Genomic DNA, 16,228 nt, shown 5'->3' with positions numbered 1-16,228 from the left:
TAATCAACATGCAGCTCAGCAGAGAGGTGTCAAATCCTGCTGCCATTGCCACACCCCTGCCAAAGCACTGAGAAGTAATGACTGCTCCAGTCCTCATTATCCCCTGGAGAACAATCCAAGCAGGAACACAACTCTGCAAGAACACACTTCAAATCTGACAAATCTGTTAATAACCTCAAAAAAAGTTTATTTTTCTCACACAAAAGAAGCTGAAGGCTTATGAACCTTTTGCAGGAGGAAGGGAAGATCAACAAAACTGAGGATAAAATACAAAAAAGTCACAATAGTGAAGCCTAATACAAAGGAAATTAGAGGATTGAAACTTACCTTCCGAGAGAAAATATTCTACAGCTCCATGGATCCCTTCATCTGCATCCACAGCAAGCAGCTTGTATACTTCAGTACCTCCTGCAGCTTCAGGGGAAACCACAGCCAAAAACGGGAAGGGCTCCATGGCCCATTCAGGTACATTGTCATTCACATCCGTCACAGTAAGTGCCAAGTGCACCAAGTACCAATCCTTCCCTAATGGTCATGGACAAATGAGGAAATACTTAGACAACTACTTAAGAGCAGAGTAACAGAAACATGTATCAACTCCTCAGCGCATATTGTCTGCAATGTTGTTGGTGTGTAATCCAGAAAATAGTGGGTTTCTGGAATTAACAGCATCCAGACACAATGGGGGAAAAATAACCTGCACAAATACTGCTGAACTGCAAAAATGAGGCCATCCATGTTACATTCTATAAATGCCTCATTGTAGGAAAGAGCACACATTCTTAAACATTCAAACTTTAAATACATTTTCTCAAAAGTGTTTTTTCCTGAAGGAGGAAAAAAATCTATCAAGAAATATTTTGTCTATGTAATTATTATAGCAACTCTGAATTTTGAAAATTAAATATTTGTTGCCAAAAAAATCTAACTCATCTACCCTAACTAGTGATTTTCCTGCTTAGAAAGTTCACTGAAATCCTAAAAATGGTTTTCACTTCTTTTAAAGATGAAATGCTGTTAAAAACATTTTTTTATTTCAGTGTGTATTTGTTTATACATACACTAAAACATATCTACACATATACATGTTTATTTCCAAAATAGCTTTACAGGAACTGAAACAACATGCAAAGAGGAACATGTGAAATTATCCGGTTTAATTTAAATCTAATGAATAATACAAGGAACTTAAATTTAAGACTCTAAGTGTTGCCAAAATATCTAAGAAGAAATATTCTCCCACAAAGGTGCCACTTAGGGCTGAACAGCTGTACACTCTCTCCCTCCCCACCTCCTCAATTGCAGCATTACGTCCCTCTCCAAAAACATCCATGTTCCAACTAAAATGTTACTGTTGTCTCATGTATGCATTTACTGATGTTACCCCTTCACTCCCACAGAAGTACTAATGTATCTTTCACATAAGTCTCTTGCAATCTTCACCTTTTCATAATTAGAAACCTCTGTCTGATGGCAAGTGGCATATTTAGTACACCATATCATAATCTGTAACCTATAAACAACCAGTAAGTAGATTGTGGTAAAGAAAACGCTTTGATGCTGTGATTGACAAAGCCAAATATAAGTTTCTTAGTTTAGATTCCTGAGACTTAATCCATCATGACCTTTGGGTACTTTCTGTTCTTATCCAGAAAATTCTCTTCATAGAAAAAACAGCATTCTCCCAAGGTAATCAATGAAGTTCTTCAAAGTTAAACTTGCAAAACTGTATTAATTCACCTAAATTGTAGAACTGTAACTGTGAGCACACCGGTTTTTGCCTTTTTTTTTTCCCTAAGAGGCAACAAAAAGTACATTGACAGTAACTTGTTAATCCTGTACTCAGAACCTAATGTTACAGGGAATATAATATTAGCTTAAGACAGCATATAAGAAAACACAGTGGCTACAACAAATCCAAACTTCTCATGTATTAAACAGTAAATCTCAGAAGCAATTAGCTTCCTGAAAAAGAACCTTAAATATGCCCTGCACCATTGCAGAGCATGGATACATACAACATTTATTTTCACATTTCCATGGAAAACTTCTCAGTTACCGTGTGCTTCTAAGTCTTACAAAGTCTTCTCGACCCTGAGAGGAACTGTGTGTGCTACATATCACACTTCTGCAGTCAGACGTGTTGGGAGGCCAGGTGCAAGGATGCTCAATTCAGTTTCTCTAGCTGAACATTCATTGCAACACCTCATGTGAAGCCAAAGTTTCCAAAAATAAATTCAAACTGCTTCATTACAAAAAAAGACTGACACTGAGGTGAGACTACTGTAGCCCACACTGTTCTCACAGTCACCTAGGTATAATTCCTTTCAACATTTAGACATACTCTGTGAAAACAGCTGCGTGCTTTCTCTGTACAGCACAGAAGAAGCCAGAAGGAGCATCAAGAAACCATCCAAAAATCATTATGTAAAGAGCAGCAGCATGGATATTATTTCCCACTACCATACTAAATAGAACCAGATGTGCTCCAAAGAGGCGTGTTGAAACTGTCAGTGTGTGTGTGTTTCAAAAGTCCCTGGGAAGCCAGTCCGAGACATCTTAAGAAACTACAAAGGAGGGAACCCGTCAGAGGTTGATCCAAGTCTGAGGCTGAAATACACTGTGGTGACCACAACAGGGTAAATTCTAAATGAGAAGTGCCAAATCAGATCAGTGTGATGATTGGTGGAGCTTGAATGCTCCACGGATTTTAATTAAATGGTTGTCCAAAAAGACTAAGAGCAAAAGGAAGAAACTGTTGTCAAAAATGCCTGTCTCTTCTCAAAAGAACAGGTATTGCAGAAGCTATGACAAGTCTGTAAAGCTTAGTTTGCCTAAGTACACTGCAGTCTTAAAATAGCAATCACTAAATTAGAATCTGAGTCAAGAACCTTCCAAAATCTGCCTCCATAATAGCAAGATCTATTGAGGATTTGAATGCCACCTTGGTAACTCTGCCAGGAGTAGAAAGATGACTGATTTTTGTCTCTCTGGAGTCTGGAAATCAATATCCTAATCAACCCATGAACTCATTCTGTTTGAAGTCTGCTAAAGTTCTGAACATGCATGTATTCCTCTATCAAAAAGTAAATCAGAATTGAAGAATAATTGATTTTTACTGAACAAGTAATAAACCTGGACACAAATTCCACTCTCATCATTTATGGACTGTCAGTTCACTGAACATTTTATATGCTGCTACTTAGTACACAATCACAACTGAGAAATACTGCTGGTAAGGAAACTGTGGAAAACTGCGTCAGGACCAAGATTAATCCTCACATGCCGTGGCAAACTTTATTAATCAAAAACTAAAACAACTTGGACACGTCTCTCCAGGTACCTGTGTTTAAATAGTTGAGAGATCTTAATGTCATTCTTGGGAAGATCAACGCTTTCAGTAGTATGTTGGTTACCTATAAAACATCTGAATACTCTTTAAGAATTTTATTAGGATAGCAGCAATGCCTATCATCAAAGAGTCAGGCATGAGTGCCTCTCTTGCCCAGGATACACATTCACTGCATGTGACCTTACAGATCCTACTGGTATGTTATCTTCTTCCACCAGCCGTAGGCATTCTGAGCCACAAGTACAACACTAAATACATCATCATGATTTCTGCCTTCAGAGAAAGGCAGTCTGGAGGAAAACTACTGTAAGTTTTGCCTTGACAGTGTACTATATATCAAAGCAAAAACTGTAACAGAAACACCAAACAGGACTGTGAATCTTTGCACAGAGACCTACAAACATGACCTGACAACTTGTAGAAATGTCATCAGTGTGTCCAATGAAGCATGATCAGATGAGGGCTTGCCAAAGGACAATGACTGGGATGAACAGACTGATATGGACAATAATGTGTAGAATATGTATGTCCAGCAGGACAACGCATTAAGAATTTTTAAGCATATGTTCACAAATGTGATTTTTTTTTTAAAGCATATCTCCACACTGTAATGAGCACAGCAACTATGTAAAAGTTTTTATTTTGTTGTAATTATAATTACATACACATTAAAAAATACAGCCTCTTATGTTGTAATTGACATAGCTGCTTGCCTACAGTATAGCTGTTTTCCTACAGGGTAGAACTTACACCAGACTTTTAACTAATTTTTAATAAGATATATAAAACTAATTTTCTCTCCTATTTAGGAAAATTATTCATGCTTCCACACAGTGGAAGGAAGGAAATTTTAGAAACCTACACCTCCTGATAGTTAAGGTGTCTCAATGCCTCCTTCCACCAAAACACCTCCCTGTAAGTATGCTGCAAATATATTAGCTTCACAGGCACGTCAGTATATTAAGTGTAGTAGCACATGATTACGTATCTGCATTCATATATTATGAGTAATAGTAGTTTATTAGTTATAGTTATTAGTAGTTATATATCAGTAACACATGTGCAGTAACATAGCTACATTATGAGAGAAATAATAAGTTACTGAAATACTTTTATTGCAATTTCAAATTCTGTAGGCTGGAGCTGCCTCAAGACCCATCTGTTTTCACCATGTCAGATTATAAAAAATGCTGCCAATCTCTGAAATCCAATGTATTCTCGGACTTCTGATTTCATTAGGATTGTAAAAGTGTCTTTTCTCTCAAAATCCAAAGGATACAGAAAAAGACAGGAAATGGTTAGTAACTTTTATTTTCCAGAAAAATAAAAAACAAAAACCTGACCATGGCACATCATATATTGACATTTATATGCATCTCAGTAAACTGAAGCCTACTCACACCACTCTTGTCATTAGGACTAGGAAAAAGCATCTGCTGAGTGCCCTGCTATTAGAAGGAGAAAGGACATCTGGCTGTGAGACTTCACAAACTACTTTTTTGCAGCAGGGAAGAAGGACTGATGAATCTGTTTCCATTTTGAACAGTGATGAGGAGTAAGCAGTCATGTAGACCAAGCCTTCCTCACCTTTTTCAACACTCTTGTGCTCTACCGCCCCCAAATGCCCTTACCCCAAAGCTGCCACTTCCTTAATACTGACTTGTAGGCACGTAACATTTAAAGAAGCATGGAATTTTTATATGCATAAGATTAATCATCTAAGGCAATCAAATTTCCTATTTAAGAATAATAAAGTGGAATTTTTGTCTGAAACTATATATTATTTAATACTGTATATTGTTAAGTGAACCAAAAGGAAGATGTCTTCAAAATACTGAATTTGTCCCCTTTTTACACCAAAAGACTTTGAAGTCAAAGACAAGTTTACTGCAGGCTAAGCCTCACTCTTTCTTTTATTCTAAAACCTAAACTCAAGAAGGTTTAAAGATACTCCATCTACAAATTTGGACACTACATTTCTGAGACTGAAAACTATTTAGATCTTGGGGGAAAAAAAAATGTTTATTGATTATTTCTCTTGCAGAACTCCATGTTTGAGATGATAAACAGCCAGAAGACCTAAACACCTCTGGCATTCAAGTCCCAATAGTCTCACTAATATATTCTTAATCTGACTGCTTGGAGTAGAAAACACAATATCAAAACATTCAGAATGACTAAACATCAATGCGGTGCTCCGCAGGTTCCCCAGACATTCCTTTCCATCACAAGTAACATTCGAAACCTGTAAACACCCATACTTTTCCCAAATGTACACAGCATGTACTTCTTCTTTTGAATAACAGTATGAAATCACTGCAGTTAAGAAAACACATCTGCTGGGTAACAGATGATGATTTCAACTTAAACCCAGCTTGATGTCAAACTGTTAACATGGTTGTAATACATAAAAGGGGTAATAAAAATTGTGAAAGACAAAACATCACCCTGGAAGCTATTTAATTCTTAGGGACAATTCTTAGGACAAACAGAATCAATACAGCAAGTAAAGGACAAAGGCCTCAGACAGAATTAAAATAGATGATCCTTCTGACCATGAAAACCTTCAAGATTTAAAACATTTATCACAAAAATTGGTATGTCCACACTGTATGTCGATTTAACCAGGGCAAATATCCTTAAAATAAAAGCAACTGCTGTTTAGTATTTGGAAGGCATGTCAAACATCACCCTTAGTAAATCCTCTGGTAAGAAAAAATGAACGAAAGGGGATTACAAAGTTAATGCCCATGGATGAAGTAAGGTCAGAGGAGTCTGAGATGACAGAGGATTAGACAGGATCTTTCATGCACTTCCCCCCCCCCGAAGCATTAATGGAATAATATTGGCTCTTCTCAAATTAAATACTAGCTCTACATTAAAATATTAATGTGTATGACAGACTAAGAAATTTTGGCTTCTGTTCACTGGGTAAAAACTTAAAATACCATTATGCTTTTATGAAGACTAAGTAAATTGTGTCCCAAGAAATTAAATGGGATCAAATCTGAAATGCTACAGAAAACATGATTATAACCATTACTTTTCTCTTTCCAGGCAAGGTTAACTGAAGAACATCTCTCAGGGCTGAGTGACCAGTGGGGTCACTGACAAATTTGCTCATCAAGGACCATGTGCCAAAAGACACACTTATGAAGTTAAGTCTTGAAATTTTTGAATTCTGTTTAGTATCTTGTTGCTAAAACTAATCTACAAGTTTTTTCTGGTGTATCTCTTTGGTTCAGGATTGTAGGGGGTTTGAGGTATTTTTTTTATTTTAGCAAACCATATTTGTAAATCATGAAAAATGTAAATATTGCTTGGCCATACTTCAATTTAAAATTAGTGGTTTCAGCTCTCAAGATAGAATTTTCTGTCCAATGTCCAGACAGGGCAATTTAAGTTCTCAAGCTAAGTCAGGGTACAGACAACACTTTACAAATGCATGTACACTGCTACTGAAGCTGCAGCATTTCACTGTCAAGGAGCAAAAAGGACAAGCTGCTCTGCAGGGTAAGGTGAAATGGGAGTCATGGGGACAAGTCAGGCAGGGACCTCACTGTCACTGAGCAAGAAGAGCAGAGCAGGTCCCGAGACATAGACCTGGTTCATCCAATAGTCCAGTGGTCACCAGACCAACACTCAGTGATGAGGTGGATCTCAGGTCAAATGGGAAGCCAAGTCAGGCAGACAGTATCAGGGTCAGCAAGATACACAGCCAGGTACAGCACACTCCCTGGGGAGGCTCAGGAAAGGACCTGAGCTTACGTGCAGCTCCCAAGATGCGGGGCGGAGGCCACACACAAGGTTTGTGACATCTGTCTGACCCAAGGTTAGCTGGCTGCATGGTGTCAGAGCTGGCCTTGAACACGAGCAGCCCAGGAAGCAGAGAGTTGCAGGACCTGTTCCTGCACTCCACAAGCTGACAACCATGCTGGGCAGGCCAGCTCTCATCTGAAAGGTAACATCCTATCCATCTATGGCAACTAATCAGCCTTCACTGATCTGTGATCTCTGTTTCTTAAAACTGACTTCTGCCTGTTTATACCTTCCTTCTAAGAATTCACACGAGGAACTCACCTCAAGTTGAACTGTAAAACAAGACAGTACCTCCTCTCTTGAACATAAATCAACTTCCGACACCATATGTTCTAATACTAGAAAACTGTAGCTGCTGGAATATTTATGGTCATGTACTATGGAAAATAAGCCAGCAAAAATGTTAAAAGCAAAGTAAACTGAAGAAAGAACCTGAACTTACACATTCATTCACATCAAAACTCAGTGTAACCACCTCCACACTTTAATCCATCCTGAGAGCTCACTTCTGTTTGCCTGGAGCTTTTGTCATCTTCTACACCTTCCTTATTTCAGACCAATTAAAACATCTAGCTCTGCTAGCCAGTCTTCTCCTATCCCATAATTTTTGGTTCTCTTTTGTCAGGTTATTAAAGTTTGGATTGTGCGTAAGGAAAGAGACATAACTTTCTAAATCTGTTTCTAATACCTATGCATTTTAACTCCTATAAAATGAGAATGAAAGCATTCTGCAACTTAAGAGTTTTAAAGGTGTCAAGTCATTGTTAACCCTCATCTGACAAAAAACCCTAGTAATAATTAAGATGTATTTTTTAACTTAGGTTCCTTTAGACAAACTGAAAATCACTAGTACCTGAAGTATGTTCTTTGTACTGTCCACAATTACTGTCTATCTAATCTCTCAGAATCAGAATCTATGTATTTCTTAGAGATTGTTACCCTGCTGCATCATACTACTAGAAGTAATATGTCAGGCTAGTGGAAAACACTCCAAACTACTTAGTAGAACTGCACAAGTGAAAAAAAATCCCTGAAAATTAGTTAAATTTGCTTTGTTTCTTCTTAACTAGGTTAGCAAGCATTGCTTCAGCCAAGAATTCTCTGGCAGGACAGAGTGACAAGCTTTGTTCCAGGCAGTCTCAGACTTCTACATTCGGACTAGGTAAGAGCAAAAACCATCACAAAAGTGAGACTAGCAGTAACCAGGGGCAAGGTTAGCTACCACTTCTCTAGAAACACTTTTTGATCCTGACAGGGTCAGCTGTGTCCCCAGCAAAGTGCTGAAACTTGAGCAACATGACGGAGTGGGTGAAGATCCCAGCAGTGTACTCAGATTGACCAGAGAGATTTTGTCACTGCCTCTGAGTAACAACAGCCCCTTTGGCATGTAGTCTTGCTTGAGATTGAGTAGCAAACATAGGACACAGAAAAACGTTTCTGTTTTGAAAACTGGTCTAGCAACCTCCTGGTTAGCAGCAGAAGCTCAAGCCAGTACAACTGACTGACATCAATACACTACAGTGACAGGCATGACAAAAAACAAGTGGTAACAGGAGGAAGATCTGGGAGTTGTTCCTCAAGACCCAAGTGAAATTAAGAGTTGATATAGCCTGGTTCACTGGGGAAGTATCTGTGTCACTGAAACTGCCAGCACTAATTGGAATCCCTACAGGCATCCTCAGGGATTTACTGACACCAAGGAATAAACTGCCCCTCAGTCAGAAAACATAGGAGATGAGGGAGAGCACAGAAAGCTCTTCATCTCTCCCACCTGCACTGTCCTGTGGCTAACAGAAGCTTGTCTGAGCAGTTGCACTGCTGAGAAGTAGTTTTCACAGCACCTGAAGTTACATAACGCAAAAAAGCCTGTGAATTATGACAATTTAAATCATAAACATGGCATTTCAGTGGTGCACACTGGACTCCTCAGATTTTTTTAAAAAGAGCAGTCACATAAACGTGAAGGCACCAATCTCAGAAAAACTCACATCATGTTTGTGAGTCAAACAAGCTTAACCTGAGTAACAACTCAAAACTCAACGACTTGACCTGCATGCTTCTAGTTGAGCAACTACAAGGATTAGACCTCCGGAAAGCATTTTAGTAGACAACACTTGTCTGTAAGAAGTGTGGTACGTCCAACATGCTTTGTCTCAACACATCTGTAACATAAAAAACGCTCTTTGGTTACACTACACATTTTCCATGCTGCTCATTATTTACTAAGACTTTTAACAGATGAAACAGTTAAATTCTAGTAGCCACCTTACTGCATTTCACATAGCTGCACAGTCCGTATTCGCTATGGAATGCCTCCTGTCACGTACAGTGTTTCAACAGTTGACAGAATTAAAAGATCAAAACTACATTCCACAACATTAACAGCACATGACACCTGACGCTGAACCCTCGTTCTGTGCTTGCTGTCGCTTGGGAACTTTTTGCTCCTCCAAAGACCAACCACCTTCCAACTTACTGACGACACAAGACCACTGCTGTCTAAGAGGCAACTTTTTTTTGCAGCTGCAACCGCGGGGCCGAGCGCAGCAGCCGCGTCTCCGCGGACAGCCCACGTCCTCACGCCCTCACCTACCTCCGCGCTCCTGGACGCGGACGACGAGCTCCCAGGCGGCCGCCGCCTCCCTGTCCAGGCCCGCGGCCAGCCTCACCTCGCCGCTCTGCCGCTCCACGCTCACCGGCGACTCCTCAACGGGCGGCGACACCAGCTCGAACCAGGCGGAGGCGAAGCGCCCCGGAGCCAGCGTAGCGAGGCGGCTGCCCGGGCGGGCGTCCTCGGGCAGGGCGAGGCGCAGGGGCGCGGCGGGGGGCAGCGCGGGGGGCAGCGCGGGGGGCAGCGCGGGGGGCAGCGCGGCGCGGCGGCGGCGGGCGGCGGGGCGGGGCGGGGGCAGGCGCTGGGGCTGGGGCAGCACCTCCAGCTCCAGCGGGGCGCTCAGCAGGGGCGGCCGCCCGCGGTCGCGCGCGTAGAGGCGCAGCGGGATGGGCGCGCGCAGGTGGAGCAGGGAGCGCACCAGCAGCACGCGCCCGCTGCGCGGCACCACGAAGAAGTGGGCGCTGCGCGGGGAGGCGAAGTAGCGCAGCTCCGCGTTGGCGCCCGCGTCCGCGTCCTCGGCGCGCGCCTGCCACACCTGGGACCGGAGCGCCAGCGTCTCGGCCACGCGGAGCCGCGTGACGCCGGCGCGCGGCCCCCCCACGAAGCGCGGCGCGTTGTCGTTGGCGTCCAGCACGCGGACGGTGAGCGCGGCCAGCTCGGCGGCGGCGGCGCCGCGCGCCCGGCAGTGCTTGCAGCAGAGGCCCAGGCGCAGCGCGTAGAGCGGCCGCGCCTCCCGGTCCAGCGGGCGGCGGGTGCGCAGCCAGACGCGGGCGGTGCGCGCGTCCAGCGCCACCTGGAAGTGCGCGTGCCCCTCGCCCAGCAGCTGCAGCCGCCAGCGCCGCCCCTGCACCCGCGCGCACCAGGGCTCGGGCCCCAGCCGCGTCAGCGGGATGCTCAGCCCGCGCACCCGCGTGCCCGCCGGGCGGTTCTCCGCCACCTGCCCGCCGAAGGAGGGGCTCCGCCGCGGGCCGGCGCGGGCGGCAGCCAGAGCCCAGCACAGCAGCAGGCAGCCGGCGGCGCGCCGGGCTGCGGGCGTGCTCATGACGGCGGCGGCCGGACGGGCTGCGCGGCTCTGCGCGCCTCTACCCGCCGCTCCCCGCAGCGGCCCGGGCAGTGGGTCGGTGGGCGGGGAGAGGCGGGGGCCGGGAGGCAGCACCGCCGCGCCCCGGGCTGGGGCAATCCCCGCCTCCGCCCCGCAGCAGCCGTGCGCGCCTCCCGCGCTCACCCGGAGCCAACTGTCCCGTGCGCCTGCCTTGGCCTGTGACGACAGGGTCAGGCCCCCGTTAGCCCAAGTTATCCTTCTCGTGCAATGACCCCACCCTTGCCTCTCCTCCCCGCGCCCCCGACTTTCCCGCCAGCCGAATTCCTCGCCCGCTTACCCCGGCACCAGCGCACTGGTATGTCCCGCAGTCTGTCACCTGGGTCCGACTGGCTCTCCCAGCACTCGGGTCTGCCTGCTGAAAAGAGTTTCCTGTTTATTTCTAGATAGCTGCTTATTATAAAAGCCCCGTTTTGCCCTCACCTTGTTCTTGAGCAATGTCACTGGCCTAAAGTTAGGTCGTTGGTCACAATTAATCAGCTCCCTAAAACCTCCAGATTTGTAAAGGTAAAATAAATGCTTTAGGTGAAATGTACCTTAACTAGAGAATGATTCTGGTAATAAACAGAAAGAAACAGAATCCAACATTTATTCAACTGAGTTGGATCTTAGGGATAAGTGGATAAAAGTAAAAAAACCAGTAAAACTTGATTTCATCATTAAAGTTAACTGACTACATAAATCAGGTATGTTACAGAAAAAAAGTTACTATATTAAGCAGTTCCTCTTCAAAACAGAATTGTGCTTTCAAGAATAAAGTCAAACACAATACAAAACAGGTGTTAGCTCTATTTATGTGGTACATAAATTGCTTAACCTTAAGAATCATTCTGTGATTAAAGAAAAGCAAAACATAAAGATGCTCTGTATTGGTTACATTACTCAAATTCTATGGGACTGTAAATAACAGTTACTGTTCTTATAAAACAGTACATTTTCCTTATACTTCCCACCCAAGCATGGGAAAAAGTATAGACACAATATTGTACCTTCCTCACATCCTTTATGAGAAACTGGTTACCACTGTGGGGAAATGGGGAGTTCAGGACCAAGTAGGAAGACAACAGCAGACTCAGAATGAAAAAATCCAAGTGCTCCACTATTAGCACGAGAGTGATCCTCTCCAGTTCATCCTGTAATTAATCAAGGAGATACAAATCATCAGCTTCATACATTAATGCATTATCTCCATTTGTGCCTCATACTGTGCCCTCTTTCAATCCAGCAACATGCCACTGTCAGCCGTAGAGTAACTGTACCCCACCTCCCCTTTCACACCCAGAGGCATCAGCAACTTCAGACTGACAAATTCCTTCACAGATCAGGGCAGGATTACTCCTCTATTCACCCGCAGAACAGAATAGGCAAGAGAACTTCCAAAAATAAAACATCTAACCCTACCATCCACTGAAGCACAGAAGTGGCTACTGAGGTTCACCTGTGTGATCAGGTGATGGCAAGGCCCACACAAAATCATCATCTCTGTCAAAATTATTTATTATTATTAATTAATGTTTGAAAATTACTGAATTCTAGTCTTTGTAATTTATTAATGGGTAGTATTAACATTTTGGTTTTTTAAGAAATATGAAGTGTTTGATGAAGAATTTGCATTTCACAAATTAGATTTCCTTTAAAATATCAACATTCTGAGGAAAATCTTGCCTTAACCTTACAGAACCGCAGTGCAAATATTGAGGCAAGAGAGATGAATGATTCTAAGCATTCTTCCTGATTTACATACACCTTGGCAGCTGAAGGGCAGGATGCCTTAGGGGAAAGTGGCACTATTCACTTTGCTTTTGATCAAAAGGCAAATATGCCTGGAGCAGTGAGAGCTCCCAGCTACTGTGTACTCCACGGGGGAGGAAGGGTCTGGAAGTCCCCTAGGATCTTTTGCCATAAATAACTGTATCTCAATAACAGAATTACTACATTCTTCTGGAGCAAGCTTGTATTTGTGTCCTCTGGTCCACCTGACAGACACTACTCTCAAGTGCCAGTTTAAACTTTCAGGAAAGGCTCTGCCCTGCTGCCTGTCCAGACAAAGGAAACTCCTTCACACTATTTACTTCCACTCATGATTCTCCAAGTGTCTTGGTACACCACTCTGCAGGGTCTAGCCCACAGTGACAAGACAGTGCCTGTGCTATTTTAGATGGTTTGTACATTGTCATTTTTTATAACAACATTTGTAGCTCCATTTTCTCAAATGCAAGTGTGATAAACCTTTACTGTGTAATTTTACAAATTTAAGCTAAATCATTCAGAAGTACAGCTGCTATTGCCTAATCCTTGATAGATCTTTATGCAGGTTTCTCACTACACTTCACATTTTTTCTTGGAATCTAGCAGTCGAATGAGTGTGAGAAACACCTTCTGTCATGGTAAGAGCAGAATCCTTTCTCCAAAACTGAGGTAGTGATAAATTATCTGTATCTTTCAGTATTTTATAACAGTTACTTTCCAGTTTATTTCAACCAGCTGAAGACCCTTCTTCTGTTAAGTACACTGTGCTATATACAAGTCCAGGAAGATTAGAATCAATGTTTCATTTACAATAATATATGCATACAGACATGCTTCCTTTGCAGCCAGAAACACCTCCTACATAACTTACAATCAAATTAAATGAGCTACTCATACTTATTAAAAAGTGAAATCTGGGGTGTGTTGAAACATAGTAACAATAAATTTGCACTGAATAACACTCTGATGGCATATTCTGCTTTCCCCCCGCTGGTGCCTCACCACTTTGCAAATTCATTACATTATTAATAGATCAGTAAACAGCTTGAAAATCTTTACAGAAAAGCTGGTCTTAAAAAGCCTAAATTTTCACATGATAAAGTCTTTCCATTAATCAGAATTTTTACTTATGTGACAGATGCAGAAGGATTACACTTTTTTTTTTAATAATTACTTTTATAAATGACTTCATATTATTCTCTAAACACCTTTTTTTTGTTTCAACCTTGTAACTGCCTTAATAGAATGTCTATGTAAGAAGCAGATTGCTGGTTTTGCATTTGATACATGAAACATAATGAATGCCTATGTCTGACACTAAATCTTAGTAAAACTTGCTTAGAGTATTTTTCAACTATATGTATACAGGCAGTAAACAGAAAGAATCCACTAATTCTTGCTAGTATTTCCTATTTATAAGCATAATTCTCCAAAACTTAAATATCTTTTGTTTTGGTCGTCATATTTCTGTTTCAGAATCCCAAACTCTTTTCACCTCAACAGAACTAATCAGAAGGAACAGAATTTATATTGTCAGAATCTGCATATTTGGCAAAAGAAAACATGTCTGATTCAGTTCTGCCCAGGTTCCAGCAGAAGCCAGGCAGGATTTTTTTAGAGCTGTCCAGATTGCAGTATCATTATATACATATCTCTAAGCAGACAAAAAAGAAACTAGGCAGCTGACTGGCCAAAAAATTAAAAGCACTGTACTACATTTATCTAGATTTTTTTTAATGATCCAAACACTTCTTTTTTTTTCCTTCCTTAATCTCATGTTGTAATTGTCAGTAACTACAATAACACCTTCACAAAATATAAAAACTCATCAACTCACTGCTAATAAACTCACTTAAAACAGCTTATTAAGACATAACCTGTAGGTGTGTGAGCAAACAATATGCAATCAAACACACAGCACCAGTATCTGTAAAGCTAGATGAAGTATTAGGATTACTGCAGCTTCCTCGGACAGAAGCAAAGCATATGGGGGTATAATGGAGCATGAATTTACAGCAACAGAGACGTACAACGTAGATTAAAGCTTCATCTGCGAGAACAGGCTGCAAGGCAAAACCAAACCAAACTAAAACCCCAAAACCCCAACCATTTTGTCTTTTTCGGTTTAAGGCGTAATGATCAGCAAATACTCTTTCGTAGAACTAGGGCTCCCTCTGCTGCTAACAAGGAAGTAAAAACTAAAACCTTCCTTGAAACCTACAAAAACGTGCTCCTGGAATAGACCACGATTTTAAATATGTCGAGTTATATATGTTCTCGGGCTGTTGGGATGGATGCAAGTTTTTCAGGTAGGACTGATAGGCTCCCGTTATCCATTTGAGCTTGCAGCATGGAAAGGTCCACACTAATGGTGTCTGCATTCACTGAAGGAGTTCTTAATTAAAAGTATCAGTGAAACAAGTACTTGATACTTTTTGTTAATTTTTAAAGCTAGACAAGAAATATTTGGTAATATATCTTCATAGAAACCTCTATTTTTAGGAAGCTGTGGCTTATTTATCCTGGTAGAACAGCTTTTGGTGTTCAAGCTGTTTCTTCATTTAAATGAAATCTTAATGAAAAATGTACAGCCTTAATAAGAACGTCTGACTGACTAACATTAAAACCTGAATTTTGAGATGTCCAAGTCAGTCATTTAATATGATTGAAGCCATTAAGTGAGTGTGTCAACAATAGTTGCTTTGAATTGATGTTAGAGTGACTTTGTATGAAGACTGGTCAAGGCCGGTACCTTTTGTCAGCTTTCTACTCTTAGATTCCAGGCAGGGCCAGGCCCCACAGCCGAGGGGCAGGAGGCTGTACCATGGCAGCTTCTTTTGGTCCCAGCTGCTAACTGTGAATTGAACTTGGAAGCAGCAGCCACAGCACAGCAAGCTATTTCTGGTGGAGTCACAGCCGAACAGAGCTTGGGGAAGTGCCAGTCAGCGCTTTACCAAATCCTGCTGCCCTCCTCCCGTTTTTTATGTGAGGAACTCGGAGGACCTGCAGCAGACACAGCCACAGTGCCACCCATCCGAGGTCAGCGGCTGCGGGAACAGACAAGGATACAGACCGACCCCCAAACCAAGGCTGTTCCTGGCAGCTTACCGGGCGTCACCGCTGCGCGCGGCCTCCGCACAGACACGGAGCCAGGGAACCGGCAGGCCCGGCCCGGCCTCGCCTGACCCGGGCTCCTCACAGCAGCAGCTCTCAAAAAAAGGGGCTGTAGCTTCCCCCGCTTTCTCTCCACGACGCCGCTGCTGCTACAGCTGCGGCGGCTCCGCGGGAGGGACGGAACGGCTCGGCTCGCAGGCTCCCCAGCCTGGCAGCCCGGGAAACTGCAAGGAACGACCCCAGAAGAGGATCAACAGCCAGCGGGCTGGGCGGGGCCTCGAGGCGGGGCCCTGAGGCGGGGCCGCGAGGCGGGGCCTTGAGGCGGGGCCGCGAGGCGGGGCCGCGAGGCGGGGCCGCGAGGCGGGGCCGCGAGGCGGGGCCCTGAGGCGGGGCCGCGAGGCGGGGCCGCGAGGCGGGGCCCGGGAAGCCCCGCCCGGCCGCTCCCCGCTCGCGGGCCGGGCCGGCGGCGCGGGGCGTTTGGCGC

The 16,228-nt window shown here is 43.4% G+C and overlaps 1 protein-coding gene across 1 annotated transcript in view; it reads right to left on the bottom strand.

Annotated features, from left to right (window-relative positions):
- Nucleotides 1-526, bottom strand: part of LOC127389412 (neural-cadherin-like) — a 34,247-nt gene extending 33,721 nt beyond the window's left edge. Inside the window, exon 1 of the mRNA XM_051629874.1 lies at nucleotides 328-526. Coding sequence (XP_051485834.1) covers nucleotides 328-454 — 127 coding nt within the window. The 5' untranslated portion in view covers nucleotides 455-526. The remainder of the gene's footprint in view (nucleotides 1-327) is intronic.
- Nucleotides 527-16,228: the final 15,702 nt, after the last annotated feature.

Source organism: Apus apus, chromosome 11 (genome assembly GCF_020740795.1).
Source record: "Apus apus isolate bApuApu2 chromosome 11, bApuApu2.pri.cur, whole genome shotgun sequence".
NCBI classification, from domain to species: Eukaryota; Metazoa; Chordata; class Aves; order Apodiformes; family Apodidae; genus Apus; species Apus apus.
The sequence above is the reverse complement of the archived record's forward strand: the minus strand, read 5'-3'. Positions and strand labels throughout refer to the sequence as shown.